Genomic DNA, 19,903 nt, shown 5'->3' on the forward strand with positions numbered 1-19,903 from the left:
CTCGTATTCTGCCAAGGGATGATTGTCTTATGTAAGAGGTATGCAATGTATATGCAATGTATATGTTCTGTCATGTTACTGAGGTGAATGTGAGGCAGCAATAAAATAACACATTGTGGTATCTCACCTTTATATCACCCGGCTGGTTAAGGATTTTACCTTTGTAATTCTGCTGTGATTGATTTGCATTTAATACAATCAGACAAATGACACAGTTCTATTATATGTGTATAGCAGCCAAACATCCAAAGAACCCCGATATACCGAGGGGCTCAGGCTATTGGCACACGGACACTTGGGGTCCTAGTAGAATGACACTTTGACACTCAAAATCATGAAGGACGCCCTGACGCCCCCCCCCCCCCTTCCTGAAGGATGCCCTGAAGCGTGGGACACTTGTGGACGCGCGGACAATTGGGACACTTGAGGACGCACGGACACTTGGGACACTGGAGGACGCGCGGACACTGGAGGACGGGCAGACACTTCTATCCGGGACAAGGACACACTGAAACTTGAGTCCCCGAAAAATAGACTTGGACTAAAATAGTTGGCGACACTTTTGCAACTTTTGAGCTTTTAGTGATTTTGCTGCCAGATAATGGTCAGTCATTTTCCCTTTGTGCGGCGATCACATAATCCCGGATCAGTAATTCCTCCCGTGTTTTCGCTGTCACCGGGTTATTACACGTGTAAAATGTTTTATAGCAAATCACCTATAGCGATCCAGGTGTGCGTGTCTGCTCTTCAGGTACGTGGAGTGCATGTCACATGACGGGGCGAACATTACACAGATGCAGCAGTTTAAGTTGCTGCGTTACATGCTAATAACCGAGGACGTCTCCATCTGCGGCCCCCGGCTCAGTCATCCTTCTAATAATAAACACTTGGCCCCCCTAATAGTTGCTCTACTCCCCCCACTGACTTCTAGTTGTCATAAATAACCAGCAAATGATAGACACCGACTGAGACGTCCTGAGAATGTGGTGGGGGGGGGGGGGGACACAAAAATAGTAACTGTATGACGCCTTCTATTGTGAGGAGACTGTAAATCTCTGCACATGAATGTGACGGCTTCTCAGGGGCCTTTTAAACAGATTTCCATGAAATTACCTTCTTAGGCCCAGTTCACACTTTTCTAGTTTTTTGGCGCGGAAACTACTTCAGAATCCGCGCCAAAAAATGGACGAAACCACATCCCATTGATTTCAATGAGAGGCGTTTTTTTATCCAGAGCGGCTGCGGCTTGCTACGGCTCCACCTCTGACCTCCCATTGAAATCAATGGGAGCCGTAAAAATGTTTCTTGTGGTGCCGTTTGCCCCAGGTGCTCACTGGCCACGAAAAACGCTGCGAAAGCCACGGCAAGATAGTGCAGGTAGGTCAAAATCTGCCCGCAAAATACTAGGTGTGAACAGGGCCTATGTCCGGCTATTAACTCGCCTGGTCTCCTGTTGCAGGTCACATGGGGGGGGGGAGGGTTCTGCTGCAGCAAGCTGCCTCCCAGCCAGTGACTAGCCCAATCTCAATTCCGTGAGGAGGAAAAAACAAATGACCCTGGGACATGAACGACAAAAATGTTTTGCCCGTTTAGATCTCTGTATGTGTTGAATATTGCGGGTTTAGACCTTAAGTGTGACCTGTAGTAAACAGGCGGATAAGAAACGTATGAACAGATATTAATGCCTGACTTTGGACGTAGCCGTGGCAAACGGAATGAAAACCTCCTTTCTTTACACTGCAGGCTGCGCTCTAGGAACCAGAAAACAGCGCAGAATAGAAAGCCGGTTTATATTACAAAGTGACGACGTCTTCCTTTTCCATTTTATGACTAAAATGCTTTATTTTTGGAAAAGTTTAGAGCGGTCACCGTGCGCTCCCAGCCCCTGTTATTAACCTTCAGGTTAAGTTCCTTGTTAGGGGATGTTCACACTGCGTTTTTTTACGCGGAAATTGCCGCAAAAAATGGCCTTAAACGCCTCCCATTGATTTCAATGGGAGGCGTTTTTTTCCAGTGAGCGGAAAAATACGTCGTCCCCTTCCTTCAGGGCGTTTCCGTGTCTGACCTCCCATTGACCCCAATGGGTGGTAGAGAAAGCGGTTTTCGCAGTGTTTTTTGCCCGTGACGCTCAGTGCCGGCAGGTCAAAATCTGAATTTGAATGAGGCAGATTTTTCCGCCTGCAAAAAACTCAGTGTGAACAGGGCCTTGGGGTCTGACAGCAGTGTAAATACGGGCGACATTTATGGCAGGAGGGTCCCAGTGTCTGTGTGGCCTCCGCAGGCCCCCCTACATACCCGGCTGTGAACACAAACCCTGTACATGTGGATATATGGGACTCTATGTCCCTGTCCTCTCGCTGACTGTAGGGTTCGGCCTCTATTCCCCTCTGTCCTTACATGAAGTGCACGAGATGAACCCGAGGAGTAAACATTTACTTTATATTGTGACACAGGAATCCTCCTGCTCCTGCCACATCTGGTTCTTTCTATTCAGTGTTTAACACGTAACCTTTACCTTCTACACACTGCGAAAATAACTACAGGCGAGAAAATATCGATCAGAATCGGTTCACACGGGTAAAACCGCGTCCACTATGCCGGCACATCATTATAACGGGTCATCGCTTACACCAGCAAATCTGGGACCAAAGAATCGCGTCTCCGTTCAGATTGGCGCCATCAGCCATGACAATTATGTCGGATGAGTTTGCAAACGGGTGCCGTCAAATCCAGACAGACCCCATTGATTTATAATGGGGTCAGTCAGGTTTTTAGTTCGTGTCTAGCATTTTTTGTCTGCTTGCTTGACAGTGAATGGAACATTATCAATTTACATCAGAGGCAAAAATCTGTCGGCTAATTTGTTGGTCAATCCCCTACGAGCTAAACGCAGCAGGAGCACAAATCTCCCTCCTGTTATGGAATCCTAGCTTTTGCTTAGCCTGATAACCTTAGCCTGATAACCAACCCTGCAGCTGTTTAAGCTTATATTTAGGCCTCATGCACACGACCGTATTTTTTCCCACCCGTAAATACTGGCGTAAATACGGGTCCGGTGTCACACGTATTCCACCCGTTTTGCACCAGTATTTACGAACCCGTGCTCGTAAATATGGGTCCGGTGTCACACGTATTCCACCCGTATTTACGAGCACGTTTTTGGCGGCAAAATAGCACTGCACTAATCGGCAGCCCCTTCTCTCTATCAGTGCAGGATAGAGAGAAGGGACAGCCTTTTCTGTAATAAAAGTTAAAGAAATTCATACTTACCCGGCCGTTGTCTTGGTGACGCGTCCCTCTCTTCACATCCAGCCCGACATCCCTGGATGACGCGGCAGTCCATGTGACCGCTGCAGCCTGTGATTGACCTGTGATTGGCTGCAGCGGTCACATGGCCTGAAACGTCATCCAGGACGTCGGGCCGGATGTCGAGAGGGACGCGTCACCAAGGCAACGGGCGGGAGACCGGACTGGAGGAAGCAGGAAGTTCTCGGTAAGTATGAACGTCTTTTATTTTTTACAGGTTTATTCTGATCGGTAGTCACTGTCCAGGGTGCTGAAAGAGTTACTGCCGATCAGTTAACTCTTTCAGCTCCCTGGACAGTGACTATTTACTGACGTCGCTTAGCAACGCTGCCGTAATGACGGGTGCACACATGTAGCCACCCGTCATTACGAGAGCTCCATAGACTTCTATGGACTGTCCGTGCCGTTATTATGGCCTGAAATAGGACATGTTCTATCTTTTTCAACGGCACGGGCACCTTCCCGTGAGAAAACGGGAAGGCACCCGTCGCCAATAGAAGTCTATGAGCCCGTTATTACGGGTCGTAATTACGACCCGTAATAACGGGAGTTTTTACGGTCGTGTGCATGAAGCCTTAGTCTGTACGGGTTTGCTAGGATTTGGAAAATGGAGAATAAATGAAACATTGAGGACATTAGAAAGTTGCAGACCTTTTTATTATACAGTGATTAGACTTTAATGTCCTGCAGCTCGCTTTTTAGCTTTGCTGTGTACACTGGTGTAGAGTCAGCAGAGTCATTTCATTATCATGAAAGGGTGGGCGAGATAATGACGACTCTATTGTACAGCTGGAGGTCTAGATAAGGTAAGATAGTAACGCTATATACACGGATATGACTGTATTGAGCACTCCTGCCGCTGTCTGGGGAGGGGGTTGTGCTCCATCATTTCCTGGAGACTGTATAAGTGTATTGACACTTTTCTGTCTATTAAAGGGTAACTAAACTTTCAGATAACGTCTGACATGCCATAGTGACATGTCAGAAGTTTTGATGGGGGCCGAGCACTGAGACCCCCACCGATCGCTAAAATGAATCGGTGAACACTCTGGTGATCGCTGCGCCGCTTGGTTTCTTATTGGCTTTTCTCAGAAAGCCGATGTAACGGTGTGCGCACTCAATAGAAAGTCTGAGCCCGTACACCGTTACCTCGGCTTTCCGGAAAAAGCAGAAAAAAAACCGAAGAGGCTCAACGATCACACGAGCGCCTCCGCTTTGTTTTGGCGATTGGTGGGGGTCTCAGTGCTCGTTCCCCCATTGATCAAAAGTTCTGACATGTCAGAAGTTTTCTGAAAGTTTAGTTACCCTTTAACTCCCATTCACCTCAGCTGCCATAAAGCACCCCCCCCCCCCCCCCCCCCCGTGCACTGGCTATACAAGCCATACAGGAAGGAAGTGTCACCAATATGGCCGCCCCAGGAAAGTTTAGAAAAAAGATATATGTATATTCTGTTCTGCAGACTTACATGTGATTCATGAAACTAAAATCACATGAGACATTCCCCTTAAAGCCCCCATTACTCTCCCCTTTTAAGGGGGCACTCCGAGACTTTAACATGGATGGTCTACACTTCGGATAGGTCATCAATATTTCAGTGGTGAGTCTGACCTTTTTTTATTTATTGATTTTTTTCATTCACTTTAGTGAAGGATATATTGTGTGAACTACGCAAAAAATACACGAATATTCACGTCCGTTCTGTGATCTCTGCGCATATTACTAATGTGAACGAAGTCTTTCCCCAGAGCCGCGGTGTGGAGTGTTTTAGGGACAACGCTCAGTTTTTATAATATTTGTGTAAGAATATAATCGCTTACTTTCCTGGATTCCATTTTGATGGTCAGTGCCACCTTGGCAGGTTAGTGCAGTTTCCTGTGTGCCAGGACTGTTGGACTGCCAACTTGTGGGCCCAAGAGAAGCTTCCAAGCCCGGACTGGCAGGAGGCAGAGCCAGGGCTGTAGAGTAGGAAAATCTCACCAATGTATATGTGTGGAATCTTATAATGTGCCCTCAGGAGATGCCGGCTCTGGGGTGTGTTCGGGGAGTATATTTTTAGCCGTTCGGTCGCGCATTTTCGAGACTCTGACGCGTTTTTAGCGCCTGCCAGAATTTATGCATCCGGCATAGTTCAGAGTTCCTTGAGTGAACTAAGAAGAAAAAACAAGAAACAAGGAGTCTGGGGAGAAGATTGTACATGGGGTCTGAACTTCACCAGACCATGGAAGGAGCAAGACTCCATGCCTGACGGGTGATCTACGGCACGAGCGCAGACATTTATGATTTTACAGATGTCAGAAAAAAAACAAAAAAATTCAAGTTCAGACCAGTGGTTGTGTCAATATTCACTGATGACACCTGAGAATAGTTCTGTACTTACGTAAGTCATCCGAATGCACGTGATTACCAATATGGCCGCAATTGCAGATCCCTCTGGGCCTGTCGTCTAGTTTTCCCGCACCCTTGGTTGGCATGACTGGCTACTTATGCATTGGTTCTTTCACCAATCTCTTCTATATCCAGGGTTGGATTGACCCACCAGAGCATCCCATAGTGACCCAGTGGTTCGCACTATTGCCTTGCATCACTCGGGTCCTGGTTTCGAATCGGCAACAGCTACAAAGAGTTTGTATGTTCTCCAGTTTTCTGTTCTACACCCCAAAAACATACTGATGGATTACTGACCCGTGTGTGTGAGAAGTAGGGAAAATGGGAATTTGTAACAGACTCTGATTGTGACACCGTAATGGGTCCTGACGGTCCAGCAGAAGACATCCCCATTTGGTGACTTTATGGTCAATCACTTGCCACTAGGGTCTGTTTCTTCAGGACTGGTCCACTAATCTCCTACAGCATTAGACCTTATTGATTATATGTCCGGTGTGTGAACGTGCCCATGCTGAGCCCTCACAATCATTTCCAAGGAACCTCAGATGGATGTAAAAGAACTTTTAAGACCTTGGCAAGAGAAGGATGATCCAAGGGCTTATATCTAAAGGGATTTTCCTCCTTGGACCATTTGTATTCGTTAGAAAGATCCCTTGACCATGGTCACAAAGTCTCATCCTTCTGGGACCACCAGCGATCAGCAGCAATCTTTGATGAAACCTGTCTGTAAGTGTTCCGTTTTCCTGCAGCGCCACCACAGGGGAAAATAGGCATTACACCCTGTCCATCTCTCATCACTCTTTTGGTTTACGACGGGTGAATGGGTACCTATGGATACGCTCTGCATAAACATGTAAACAGAGCGATGGTACCCCGTCTGCTTGCCCTGCTGCTGGTCCGGAAATGTTTACCATGTGCTCTGCAGTAAGTGTCATCTGAGGACCACAGGAGAGGAGGAAGAGGAGTGCATAAATCAGAGCAACGTGGAGCGTTACCATGACAACAAAAAATAAAGGACCATTACATAACAGATGTCGTCCTCTATAAGCTCCTCCACCCGAGTCCCAGACAGTGGCGCCCGGCGAAATCTCTCAGGAAACCGCTCACGTTATATATGAAACTCACCACCATTTTCTTTGTCTTGTATTTCCCGTCAGGGCGACCCCTTCTCCTCGCTGTCAGACAGCGTTCTCTGTATTTAAAGTTTCCACAAATACGCAGCAAGTGGAGAAGTCGCGCTCCATCGCAGATGAACAATATTCGCCCAGAAGAGCGGCCGCTTCAGGTGGAGTTTGTAAAGTTTTACAGACTGAAGCTTTTTACTGTAATGAGGGGAAAACTGGAGATTAAAGGGATTCTCTTTATATGAGGCCCATCTGGACCGTGCTCTATGAAACCTAAACGGAGGCGCAATGGATCTCACTAAATGCCGTTTCAGGGGCCAGGATAAAATGTCCCTGACCATGGGTTCTTAGAAAAGCTGATCCTGGACCCTCCCGGTTTTGAGCAGCCAAGGGAGGTGCACAGCCGTCCAGTTATTTTCCTTTCCCCCCACTCCAATATTGCTCTTCCTGATGAGCTTATAATGGAATTGTGCATATACACAGAATTGAATCAAAAAGCAGAGCTGCAGTGTAAAGCATAGAGGAGGGACAGAGCTGCTGGAGCCTCTGATAAACAGGAGGCAGATTTCAGACTACTACTCCATATTAGCTGCACTGTCTACTGATCTAAGCGGTGCCCTGCTAAAAAGCAGGCATGACTGTAATGAACACTAAGCCAGTGGCCCTCGAATTACCGACTGATGGGGCCCCTAGGGTAGACAAGTTGTATGTAAAGTAGCGTGTTTCTCTCTGCTGATTGGCAAAGGGGGATAACCTGACCCGTGGCGGAAATTGCCTTGAAGGGGTTTGTCCAGTTTAGAAACCCCACTACCCTATTAGAGAGTTGATAGTTCAGGATTCTGACTTCTTGGCCAGAGTGGAGAGCAGCCACAGAGCGCGTCCGTCTCTCTGGAAACCGCACTGCAAATCGGCGGCAACTCCGAAATTTTTGCGACTTGTCAATGCGGATTCCACACTGAAAATCTGCAGCAATTTGCTGTACAATGCAGGTGAAAACGTATTCACATTTAGCAGAAAAAATGGTCCCGGCACTGCAGCAGATTTTCTAATCCACTGAAAGACGATTCTGTAACGGATTTGTTGCAGATTTTCATCATGGATTTCACGTTTTGCAATATATAGGGTGAAATCCAGGTCAAAATCCACATGTGTATTTGTGTATTTGCTTTGAAATCAGTAACAGAAATAGTCTGCAGCGTTCACACGTCGGCATTAAATCCAACATAGGAAATGCGAAGCTTCGCTGTGATTTCTACCGCCGGTGCGCGTCACGTCTGCACGAGGATTAACCCCATTGTCATTTAATCTTCAGGTTTTCCTTGCAGAATCGGCAGAAATAATTCACATGCTACTTATATTTGCGGCCAATTTTGTATTTTTTTTTAAATTTATCTTTTACAACAATCTGCACGGATATTTTCCGTACCATATAAACGGGGTTTGCGGAATCCCATCTCACATGAATGGAATGAGATGGTCGTCGGATTTGGTGTGGAATCTGGGCCGAAATCCGCGTCACATCAGACACCGGTAAACGAAGGGTATTTTATGTTTTAATTCCTTCTAAAAAGTGACCCCGCAGCTCCCGCCTGCCGTGGATGTAACGTTATATAATAATGCTATAGTGACACGTACAGAACAGGATCCAGAAGGACTGATCGCTTTACCGACCGCTCCTCCAGCCTAAACAAGTGCGGGGCATTCTCACCGCGAAGAGAGGAAATGTGAGTGTGACGGGGTAAAGGAAAATACTTGTCTGATCCAGTCAGCTGGAATGTCCACACAGGATCTAACGCAAATTCATTGTTAATGGGATCGCCATGGCGACACTCGGCGCAGTCAATTAAACGGGAGAGTACATCTAAGCACGGCCAAGAAAAACTTCACGACCCGGGGGGAAAGAAGAATGTTAGGAAAGAAGTTCTCTACCTTATTTTTTTCTTCTTTTGTTTGTTCCTCTTTCGGCATCTGGAGGATTAACATGGAAGATCTTATGGTATGAAGAATTCTGTGACGGGAAAATTACTTTAAGAGCGACGAAATCCGGAGCAGGTGTTGCTTCTCCTGTCAGATATGGAGAAGATATTTCTGTCTTTCAGAAGTTTTTCTCTTTCCAGGACTGAAGGACTATATTGTGGGTATCTTTGGGGTGGGTGGGGGTGTTTTGGGCTTTCTTTAGTTTTTCGTGTTTTTTTTTGCGCTTCATGTTTTTTTTGTGTTTTCTTGTTTTATTTTGTGTTTTTCTTTTGTTTTTTTGTCTTTTGGGTCTCGTGTTTTTTGTTTTTTTATCCAATGCCTCAAACCAAGATTTTATAACTTTTTTATTTTATTTTTTTTTCCCCCTGCCACACGACCTAAATAGAGATGAAAATTCGCCATGTCCGTATTTTTGCTGGCTACATTTTTTTATTTTTATATAATGGGGTTGTATTCGCCGCAAATAAGTCAATGGGGGCTAAAATACGTAATATGGATGCGTATTTCTGCCGACATTGTCTTATGTTTGGCAAAGATGGCTCCATAATAGAAAATGTGACGCTTGGCGAAATGCCAACGAGGCGGATTTTCAAAGATTCGCTCCTGTCTGGTTCTAAATATAAAGAGGGCCGACAGCGAGTCGCTTACTATATATTATATCTTATGGGGATTTAGTGCATTTTTTTCTACATTTCTTGTGTCAAAGGGGTTGTTTTACCACGACTGCCCCTGTCCGTGTACCAATATGGACGTCATAGAGCTAGAGTCATGTGAATCGGCTCAATATCTGTAGAGCCTGCGGTGTATAGCAGTGCAATATGAAGGGAAATGACACTTGAAATCAAGCTCGAACTTGTCAGAAGATATTATATTGGATCTAAAACCATGAGCAGAAACACTAGACATTGGTGCTGTTTTTTTTCTGAAGACCGCGCCTCAGCTGTCCATGGGTAGTGTCTGGTATTGCAGCTCAGCTCCATTTGAAGTGAATAGGACTGAGCTGCAATACCACACACAACCTGTGGACACAAGTGGCGCCGTTTTTGAAAAAAAGCAGCCATGTTTTCCTTCTCCTGGACCACCGTTTTAAGCCACTATAGGCGTAGTCTATTACCACCATGTGAACTTGCTTTCTATTATTGAGGTCTGTGAGCTTGGGCCAAAACCAGTTCCAAAAATGAACACCTTTGGCTTGAGTTTGGTACTTTTATCACTGGCAGGTTTTGACCCAGCACTGGTGATGAAGCACCGATCACTCTCAAGGAGATGTTTTACAGACGTCCGAGTATACGTGTATATATACAGCCTTTAATCCGACACGTCCCGCCTCATTGCTCTTGTGTGAGGGGATTTGTCGTCTTTTGTGCAACTTCTGTACATTGAAGTGTTGTGTTTGCATAGGTGCGGGAATGTGTTTGGGCCTGGACCTCTGTGTATATAGACGGCCTTCTCTAGGTGTATACATACAATCCTTGGGTCAATATTAACTTGTCACAAGTTCATCAGACTTTAAGGTCACCCGAGTGCCTCTACTAAAATATCTTAATTACCCTTAAAGGGCTTGTTAACTTTGCTTGAGTTTCACAATATGCATTCGTGTTGCTGCGTTGACCTGAGGTTACAGTTGACTTCGAGTCTGGAGAGAAGCGGCACAGGCGCACAGTAGAGGTGAAACGTTTGCTGATCCTTACCATTCACTCCTATAGGAGGAATGCGAAGCTAAACTCCAGGCCAAGGTTCCATCATGTCATTCAAAGGTGACCATGAGGCTGAAGTCCTTGTGTAGCCCTGACCTAATTCTTTATAAGAATCCCAATAGAAGACCATAATAAAAGCCCCTGTAGTGTACATTAAAAATGTGGAAACCGCTTTTTAATCTTTCACTCCTCTGCTGAGATATAATTGTTTGAATTTATAGGCCCAACACCTGAGGCTGCACTACTGAGAAAAATCCAGATACAACACTACCTGGCAGCTGGAAATCTGTGAATCTGGTGATTTGCATTCATACAAGGCCTCCATGATAACGCTGCACTTGTGAGACGGGGACATTCTCAGTAGTGCAGCCTCAGGCTTTGGGCCTGTAACTTCAAGCAATAATATCTCCTCCTAGGAGTAAGATATTGAAATACTGTTTTCACATTTCTAATTCTTTTCTTTTCGGTCGGTCTCCTTTTAACAATTGTTTGGCTTCTCTTCACTCCAGCATCACTTTTAAAAGTTCATTTTGACGATCATTTGCAATTTCAGTGCTCAGCATTTGTTTTCAGTGATCTGATTATAGTTTATGGATCTGCACTAACAGGAGGAGGTATTTTGTGCTGTCCTATGTGCATAATGAGAAGTCTACGGTCCAGTACTGTAAAGTAGGGCAGACCTCCCATTACCAGGGCCGAGTTTTGATGAGACTGGTCCCGTATTCTGTTTTGAACTCCATTATTTTCTTCCAGGGGACAATTACACCAGCAGTGCTGCGAGAACTGGACGAATGTCAGCGAGGACGCCCGCGCCAAGATGGCCAGAATGGCAGCAGCGGCAGCATGGGGATTAGGTAAGACGTCTGGTAAATGTAACGCAGGAATGCTGTCATGTCTGCACTCATCACCCGGGAACAGCCGGGCTATTGATTCAACGCAGTGTCACGAATCAGACATCTGAGCCCCAGCAAACCTGAATCGCTGCTTTCCGAGTACCTCCTAATGGCCCCCCCACATCCGTGCCCCTCACCTCCAGTAATCGCCGTTTATTTATTTTATATCCACAGGATCCCTGATTAGAGAACGTTACATTGATCACTGTCTGCCCCGTATTCATTCTCCTCCAGCACTCGGTCACATGATGCTCTGTCTCCAATCAGCTGCTGCGTACGCCACACCGTCCCCATCCGTCATCCGCCACGCCCTTTGATTTGGTGACGTTTGTAATTACGCTCTAGATGAGAAATAAATGGACGTGCCTCTTGTTCTTCAGAAGACGCGTCACTCAGGGAGGGGCTGTCATGTTACCCATCAGCCAGTAATCACTAAATGTTTCCTGAACATCGGCACCTCTCAGGTTGGCTCCCATAAGGTGCCGCAGTCGCCGGTATATGGTGGGTTTTTCTGGATTAGTGGAATGCGAGGCTCGGACGCACGGTCCTAGTAAAGTGTAAATTCTTCATTCGGTAACATCTTAAAGGGAACCGGTCACCAGCGTTTCACCATTGATCTCTCCTCACCCCGCGCTGGCCGCTGCTGTCATAAGTTCATTGCCGTTATCCGATCTCCTAAACGCCTCCTCCGACCGTAAATAACGGTCTGCAATAATCTTGTGCCTTTTTATGGTAATAATCCGTCTGTCTCACTCGTTTCTCTTCTTATGCCGGCCCACCCTGAATGCCGAAATCTCATCTAAGAGCGCGCGCACGCGCCTGTCATGTCTGGTCAGACACCCTTCCCTGCTTAGTCCGGGACTCCAATCTATTTACTGCGAATGCGCCGCTATGGTGTCCGGTTGTGCGCACGCACTAGAACAGGTCATCGATGCGCAAGTGTGGGATTTCGTGGGTGCGGGGGGGGGGGGAGAAGAGAGCTGTCAATCAAAAGTAAGGAGGGTTAACTGGAAGGCTGGAGGAACAAAGATATGACACTTCTGCTCATTAGCATACGGCGCGGGAACAATAAAATACTGAACACTAAAGCTGCAGAGATACGAGGATGATTATAGGTCACATAAAAATGATTTTTCACCCTCTACCACCAGATATTACTGGTTTAATAGGTGAAATGCCGGTGACCGGGTCCCTTTAAACATGTGATTGAGATTTATAACGTGACGCCTGCGCTATATCTGATTGGCGCCGGACCCTGTACAACGCTGCCGCTCCTTTATCCATGGCCATGTATGCGCACTGGGAATGCCACTAATCTCAAGATAGGGATTTCCTAGTTCCCTTCCCTGACTGCTCCTGGACAACCACTTCTCCCAGAACTGGGCACCCCTGTTTTCAGGTCTGGTGGAGGTCCCAGCGCTGGGGCCCCCACAGATCAGACGTCTATTCCATATTAGTTTGATGGCCCTTTATGACCTGTATTTAGTATGGATTTTGTGGAGGTTGTTTCTCTGGGTGGAGTAGTAACATCTCGTTGTTGTCTTTTCAGAGCAGTGGGACAGTATGGAGGAGTACACCTGCCTGATCCCCAGAGACACCCACGACGGAGCCTTCTATAGGGCCGTGCTGGCTCTCCACCAGGATCTCTTCTCTCTCGCCCAGCAGGTCGGTGTTCACATATCCAGGGGTGACTAACCATGAGAATCCTGTGCTGATCTGGAACGTGATTCATCTTTTCTGTGTTTACAGTGTATTGATAAAGCCAGAGACATGCTGGACGCGGAGCTCACTGCGATGGCTGGAGAAAGCTACAGCCGCGCCTATGGGGTACGTAAGCCACAGTTGCGTTTCTTTGACTTCTATGGGGTCGCCATCATCTGTATGTTTTGACAGCGGTAGATACATGGAAGTATCCGCTATTATGCCACTCCATGCGTTCCCATCAACAAGTCGCACCAACTTCCCTGCTTTACCAATTAAAGGGGTTGTCTCATCGGGCCAGCTCCGGTTCTGAGGATACGCTTGACGATCTACTGACTGGTTCTGCTCACAGCTGAAACCCTCCCGGCGCACTAGATTTATTAGAAACTGCTGTCACTGCCTCGTCAGGAGAAGTGCGGTATTACATGGTATCCATTGGTTCTATGTAATACCTGGTCGCGTGGAGTCCTCCAGAGTGGGAGCTGCTGCTTGCAGGCGCTGTGGCTGATATAAAGGGGGGGGTCATGAGCGTGCACCCCCCCCTTTATGAGGTCCATATACCCAAATACAACAAATAGACGGGTTATCCTAACAGGGCAACCCCTTTAACTCAAATGTTCACTTACTCCTCTATTAGACCTCTATTAGATTGGTATCTCTTGTTCCTTGCAGGCCATGGTCACCTGTCAGATGCTGTCTGAGCTGGAAGAGGTCATCCAATATAAGCTGGTCCCCGAGCGGCGGGAGATTATTCGTCAGACCTGGTGGGATCGGCTGCAGGTGGGTCTTACCTTTTATTGAAGGATCACAATGAATTTGCGGCATTTTTTTTTCTTACTTTACGACAATGGTTTGTGCAGTTTTTGTCTTGCCTTTTTGATCTATACACTGAAGGTAGAGGGTGTGAAAAGGAAGAGAGGCTTCTATTAATACCGCTGTTTACAAGTCTCTCGCCCCGGAGAACATTCTTAAGACATTCTTCCCGTTCGCATTTCTAATATACCCCGTAGCGTCGGGACAGATCTTTATTAGGTGTGGAGGGGGGAGCAGGTATTTGTCACCTTCGGCCGCCAGATAGACACACACGCTGGCACGCAGGCCAACCCATGACACACGCAGGCAGACTTGGACTGACGGCGACAGACTCTGTGTACAGACGACTTGTGCTCGGGGCGGGGGTTACCGGCTGAAGCCTCCGTCCCCGGCCAAGTGTCCTGCAATTATTGACATCTGGTAAATGCAGAGCGGTGTACAGCCAGAGGAAGAATCATTGCCAGCAAGTCCCGGCTCCTGGAAGCTGCCTTATTCCAGCGATCGATCACTAATCACCTGGCAGGGGCGTCCTCGGAGCTGGACGTCGTTCACACCTTTTATCTTATTTTTAGGGTATTCTCATTTTATGCAGACTTTGAGATACAGCAGGGTTTCTGTTACATTGTATGACAATATTATCCTTTGTCACGTTGATTATAAAGTACGAGGAGCGACCGCCGGCCTAGTAACGTGTCTGTATCATGTCCTCTCCTTTCACAGGGTTGTCAGCGCATCGTTGAGGACTGGCAGAAAGTGTTGATGGTTCAGTCCCTTGTGATCGGTCCTCATGAAGACATGAGAACTTGGCTGAAATATGCCAGTCTCTGCAGCAAGAGCGGCCGTCTGGTGAGCGCACGTCCCCGAGCATTCGCCTGCCGTTTATTTGTCTGTTTTACATCTGTCATTCAGCACAGCAGGAAACCGTGACCGTGTAACGTTACTGGTCTGCAAAATAATCAAGCGCCACCCTCCTCGTTTCCCTCGAGCGTCAGACTGAACCCGCGTCCTGTCAGGGCAGCGGCTGCGGAGGAATAACAGACGGCGTTCTTATACTTTGTATTAGGGGTCCTTTATATATTTGACATTCAGATTGGGATTTCTTGTGGTTTCCGGTCTTTTTTTATTTTTCCTACCATTTTACTATATAGATCCCTCTGTCTTTAATGGGACCCCCCCCCCCCCCTCCGATACATCACAAAGCATCATCGTGCATCCTTAAAAACTTTGCATGACATGTCAACATGACAATATTTGTATTTCCCATGAAATAATGCTAGAAGGGGATTTATGAAGAAAAAATAAAAATCTGCATGTGCCTTTCCTCTGTTATACCTCCTGGAAATGTAAGACTGAATTGACAGCTGGTCTTTACCATTCTCCTTGTCAATGTGGTGCGTCAGTACGCAGTCTGACAATGTCCAATCACCAGCAAGGTGAATAATTATACCCAGTTGTGAATTTATTCATACATTTCCAGGAAGAATAAAAGAGGAAAGACACCATGCATAGTTAAAAGAAAAGGTGGTGCAGCCCATCGTATCCCTCCTCCTCCTCCGCGACGCGATGGCGGAGTGCTGATGGTTGTCATGGCAGCCCAGGGGCCTAATGAAATGACAAACGATCGCTGGTTCGAGTCCCCTAGGGGGACTAATAAAATGTTTAAAAAATAAAGAGAAATAAAAGTTTTTAGTAGCAAAAAAAGAAAATATTGAAAGTTAAAAAAAAAAAAACCTTTTCCCGTTTTCCTGGAGTAATGTAAAAACAAACGGAGTAAAATCGGTATCGCCGCGTCCGTAAAAGTCGGAACTATTCCAGTCTAACGTTATTTAACTCGCACGGCGAACGCCGTAAAAAGTCATATGTACCAATAAAAACGTCACCTCATCCTGCAAAAAATAATCCCTCACGCCGCTCAATCCACGGAAATATGTAAAAAGTCACGGCTCTGAATGTGGTGAAACAAAACAAACTTTATTTTTTTGAACAAATAGTTTTTTCTTTGTAGAAGTAGTAAAATATAAAAAAAAAAGCCGATGTAAATTCACCATAATCGTATTGAGCCGAGGGAGGAATCACATATTTTTTTTCAATTTCAGCCAGCAAAGAATTTTTTTCCATTTCCTAGTACATTAAATGCTACCGATAGAAACGACAACTCCTCCTGCAAAAAATAAGCCCTCACACCCTCTATTGACTGAAAAATAAAAAGTTACGCCTCTTGGGAGGCGGGGAGTGAAAAACGAACATCAAAATATGGCTCAGTCCTGAAGGGGTTAAAGGGTCAATGTACTTTGTGTAAAAGTTGTCATATATCATAGAGACACTAGAAGTTTTTATCGCTGGGGACCAGGGTCCCTACTGTTTCTGAAACGTAGGGGCTGAAGACGGGATCACGTATAACCTGTATTATGAGCCGTCTTCAGCCTAATGACGAGCGTCTCCGCCCCCGGACCCCCAGCGATTAAAACTACTGATCCGTCTCTGACATATCAAAAGTTTTATTAAAGTACAGTTGTGCCCCCTGCACCCGGCCGTGCCCGTAATCACGTCTGGCCGCGGACAGTCACTCGCTCACGGGTTCGTGCTCACATTGTAAAGTATAGGAGCGCGGTCCGTAAAATCAAAAAATAGGACAAGTGCTATTTTTTGCGGGTAATTTCTCCGGCCTCGATGCCGTCTTGTAAATATACGGGAAGGTGTCCGTGGGCAATAGAAATGAATGGGTCAGTGTTTTATCCGCCATTGCAGTCCGTAACTGCGGATCAAAATTACGACCCTGTGCATATGGGGCCTTTCTCTTTAAGGGGTTGGTCGCCTTTAGGTAAAAGGGGCAGTCCCCTTGATTGAGACCCCCTGTGTTCTCTCCGTGCAATGAGGGGGGGTTGGCGAAATGTTGACGCCGTGCGGTCTATAACCATGTCCTGCCTCTTTAATCTGCAGGCTCTCTCTCACAAAACGTTAGTGATGTTACTTGGAGTGGACCCAGCGCTGGAAAGCGACCAGCCCTTACCTACAGCTCACCCGCAAGTCACCTACGCCTACATGAAGTACATGTGGAAGAGTACCCGAAAGGTACTGAGCGTGTATCCGTGTTGTGTAACGTGGGCTTGTGCAGAGCTCGGATCACACAGGCTGAAAGTGACTCAAGAGTTCCCGAAAAAAAAAAAGACTGTTTTCTTTAGCTGTCTGGGAGCCGCGCCATCACGAGCAATGAGAAAAGCAGATCCAGGGTAGACGGGAGCGGGAGAGGTGGCAGGGCCTGCAGAGCACAGGCTTCTATAGGTGCCGGGAGGCTTTCATGGTTTAGATACGGGGGGTCCTGCAGATGGACTTTGTGAGGTCCTGATTTAGGACTTGGGTTTCCCCAAAATTCTCTATGATCATCCCAATATTTTCAGACATAGCTCCAACTTTTGGACACGAGGGCAGTATCTGTACCAGGGCCCCCCAAGCATCCGGTGCTGGTTGTAACATTGCCGTCTGTCTTCGGGCCCCGTCAGTCACCAGGGCCCAGATGTGACTTTAACCTCTGCATACCTGATTGGTCTTGGTCCTGGAGAGGGTTTCTCAGCCATGAATCATGTCTATTCTCAATACATTCCTCTATGTTCTTCCTAAACTGTCCTGGTCTCTGTTATCTGCCTCCAAACCCCCTTCATCCACCCCCCCCCCTCCCCTCCCCCCCGCCCAATAATGAGGCAAAAAGTCTCCCATCAGACCCCTTTTTGCTCTAAATCTAAACTGTCCATATTGAAAAGATTCTCAGGCTTCATATAAATACCGTGTAAAAGTTCTGCACCTTTCTATTGGTCATTGTGATTTTAGCTTTTTTGTTTTCAAGATCTCTGCTTTCTGTCAGTGAATGGCAACAAGTAATTGTTTACATCCTGAGCCTGAAACCCCCTCCTACAGACCTAATACTTCTCACGGCTTACTTGGCTGATCGTATGCAGTCTTACAAGTTCTATGCCAGAGTAAACTGATCTTTACGGATACATTTTATCTTTATACATTGTAAAAGAAACTCAAGACAGGAGAGAGATTTGTGCTGCAGATGTATCGATCTCACAAACTGGATACAATTGTAGTAAAAAAAATTCAGCCTCTGCATATAGAAAAAAATGTTCCCATTCACTGTCGGCCACAGAGATCTTGAAAATGGTCAATTGAAACTCCAAGTGAAGTCTGAGTGATTCCTGTATGAACACAATTACAGTTGAGCGCTCGCTCTGTTCTCTTCAATGCTTCGGCTTTCTCTCGGCTCTTTAGTTTCTGCTCCGTCCTTCGTTGTCTTCTTTGTCCATTTGAATTTCTCTTCCTGTGTCTTTTATCCAACATGCCCCTCGTGCAACGCAGATCGAGGCCTTCCAACATATGCAGAAGTTCGTGAGCAACGTGCAAATCCAGGCCCAGCACGTAGCAGACGACCCGCAGCAGAAGCAGGAGCTGCAGAAACTTATGGCCAGGTCAGTCCCACGTAGTCCCACGTAGTCCCAGGTAGTCCCATAGTGTCCGCCGACGTCTAGTGAATTGTCTTGTCTTCTTCAAAGTATACAGGTTGTAGAGCTGGCTGGATAGGGGGGGGGGGGGAGAGGAAGCTAGGGAAGCTAGATGGGAGGGGGGGAGAGGGAGCTAGATGGAGGGGGGGGGAGAGGGAGCTAGATGGAGGGGGGGGGAGAGGGAGCTAGATGGAGGGGGGGGGGGAGAGGGAGCTAGATGGAGGGGGGGGGGAGAGGGAGCTAGATGGAGGGGGGGGGGGAGAGGGAGCTAGATGGAGGGGGGGGGAGAGGGAGCTAGATGGAGGGGGGGGGGAGAGGGAGCTAGATGGAGGGGGGGGGGAGAGGGAGCTAGATGGAGGGGGGGGGGAGAGGGAGCTAGATGGGGGGGAGAGGGAGCTAGATGGGAGGGAGATGGGGGGGAGAGGGAGCTAGATGGGAGGGAGATGGGGGGGAGAGGGAGCTAGATGGGAGGGAGATGGGGGGGAGAGGGAGCTAGATGGGAGGGAGATGGGGGGGAGAGGGAGCTAGATGGGAGGGAGATGGGGGGGAGAGGGAGCTAGATGGGAGGGAGATGGGGGGGAGAGGGAGCTAGATGGGAGGGAGATGGGGGGGAGAGGGAGCTAGATGGGAGGGAGATGGGGGGGAGAGGGAGCTAGATGGGAGGGAGATGGGGGGGAGAGGGAGCTAGATGGGAGGGAGATGGGGGGGAGAGGGAGCTAGATGGGAGGGAGATGGGGGGGAGAAGGAGCTAGATGGGAGGGAGATGGGGGGGAGAGGGAGCTAGATGGGAGGGAGATGGGGGGGAGAAGGAGCTAGATGGGAGGGAGATGGGGGGGAGAGGGAGCTAGATGGGAGGGAGGGGGGGGGAGAGGGAGCTAGATGGGAGGGAGGGGGGGGGAGGGAGCTAGATGGGAGGGAGGGGGGGGGGGAGAGGGAGGGGGGGGGGAGAGGGAGCTGGGAGGGAGGGGGGGGGGGAGGGAGCTGGAGGGGGGGGGGAGAGGGAGCTAGATGGGAGGGAGATGGGGGGGAGAGGGAGCTAGATGGGAGGGAGATGGGGGGGAGAGGGAGCTAGATGGGAGGGAGATGGGGGGGAGAGGGAGCTAGATGGGAGGGAGATGGGGGGGAGAAGGAGCTAGATGGGGGGGAGAGGGAGCTAGATGGGAGGGAGGGGGGGGGAGAGGGAGCTAGATGGGAGGGAGGGGGGGGGAGAGGGAGCTAGATGGGAGGGAGGGGGGAGGGGAGAGCTAGATGGGAGGGAGGGGGGAGGGGAGAGCTAGATGGGAGGGAGGGGGGAGGGGAGAGCTAGATGGGAGGGGGGAGGGGAGAGCTAGATGGGGGGGAAGGGAGCTAGATGGGAGGGGGTGGAGGTAGGGGGGAGAGGGAGCTGGAGGGGGGGGGAGAGGGAGCTGGAGGGGGGGGGAGAGGGAGCTAGATGGGAGGGGGAGCTAGATGGGAGGGGGGGGGAGAGGGAGCTAGATGGGAGGGGGGGGGAGAGGGAGCTAGATGG

The 19,903-nt window shown here is 48.1% G+C and overlaps 1 protein-coding gene across 5 annotated transcripts in view; it reads left to right on the top strand.

Moving 5' to 3' along the window:
- Positions 1-19,903, top strand: part of MTOR (mechanistic target of rapamycin kinase) — a 109,332-nt gene that overhangs the window by 51,677 nt on the left and 37,752 nt on the right. For all 5 annotated transcript variants that reach the window (XM_075839360.1, XM_075839364.1, XM_075839362.1 and 2 more), the window contains 7 exons: positions 11,244-11,344; positions 12,933-13,048; positions 13,133-13,210; positions 13,757-13,864; positions 14,618-14,743; positions 16,838-16,969; positions 18,236-18,363. In XM_075839360.1, coding sequence (XP_075695475.1) covers positions 11,244-11,344; positions 12,933-13,048; positions 13,133-13,210; positions 13,757-13,864; positions 14,618-14,743; positions 16,838-16,969; positions 18,236-18,363 — 789 coding nt within the window. The remainder of the gene's footprint in view (positions 1-11,243; positions 11,345-12,932; positions 13,049-13,132; positions 13,211-13,756; positions 13,865-14,617; positions 14,744-16,837; positions 16,970-18,235; positions 18,364-19,903) is intronic.

The sequence above is a fragment of the Rhinoderma darwinii genome, chromosome 10 (assembly GCF_050947455.1).
Source record: "Rhinoderma darwinii isolate aRhiDar2 chromosome 10, aRhiDar2.hap1, whole genome shotgun sequence".
NCBI classification, from domain to species: domain Eukaryota; kingdom Metazoa; phylum Chordata; class Amphibia; order Anura; family Rhinodermatidae; genus Rhinoderma; species Rhinoderma darwinii.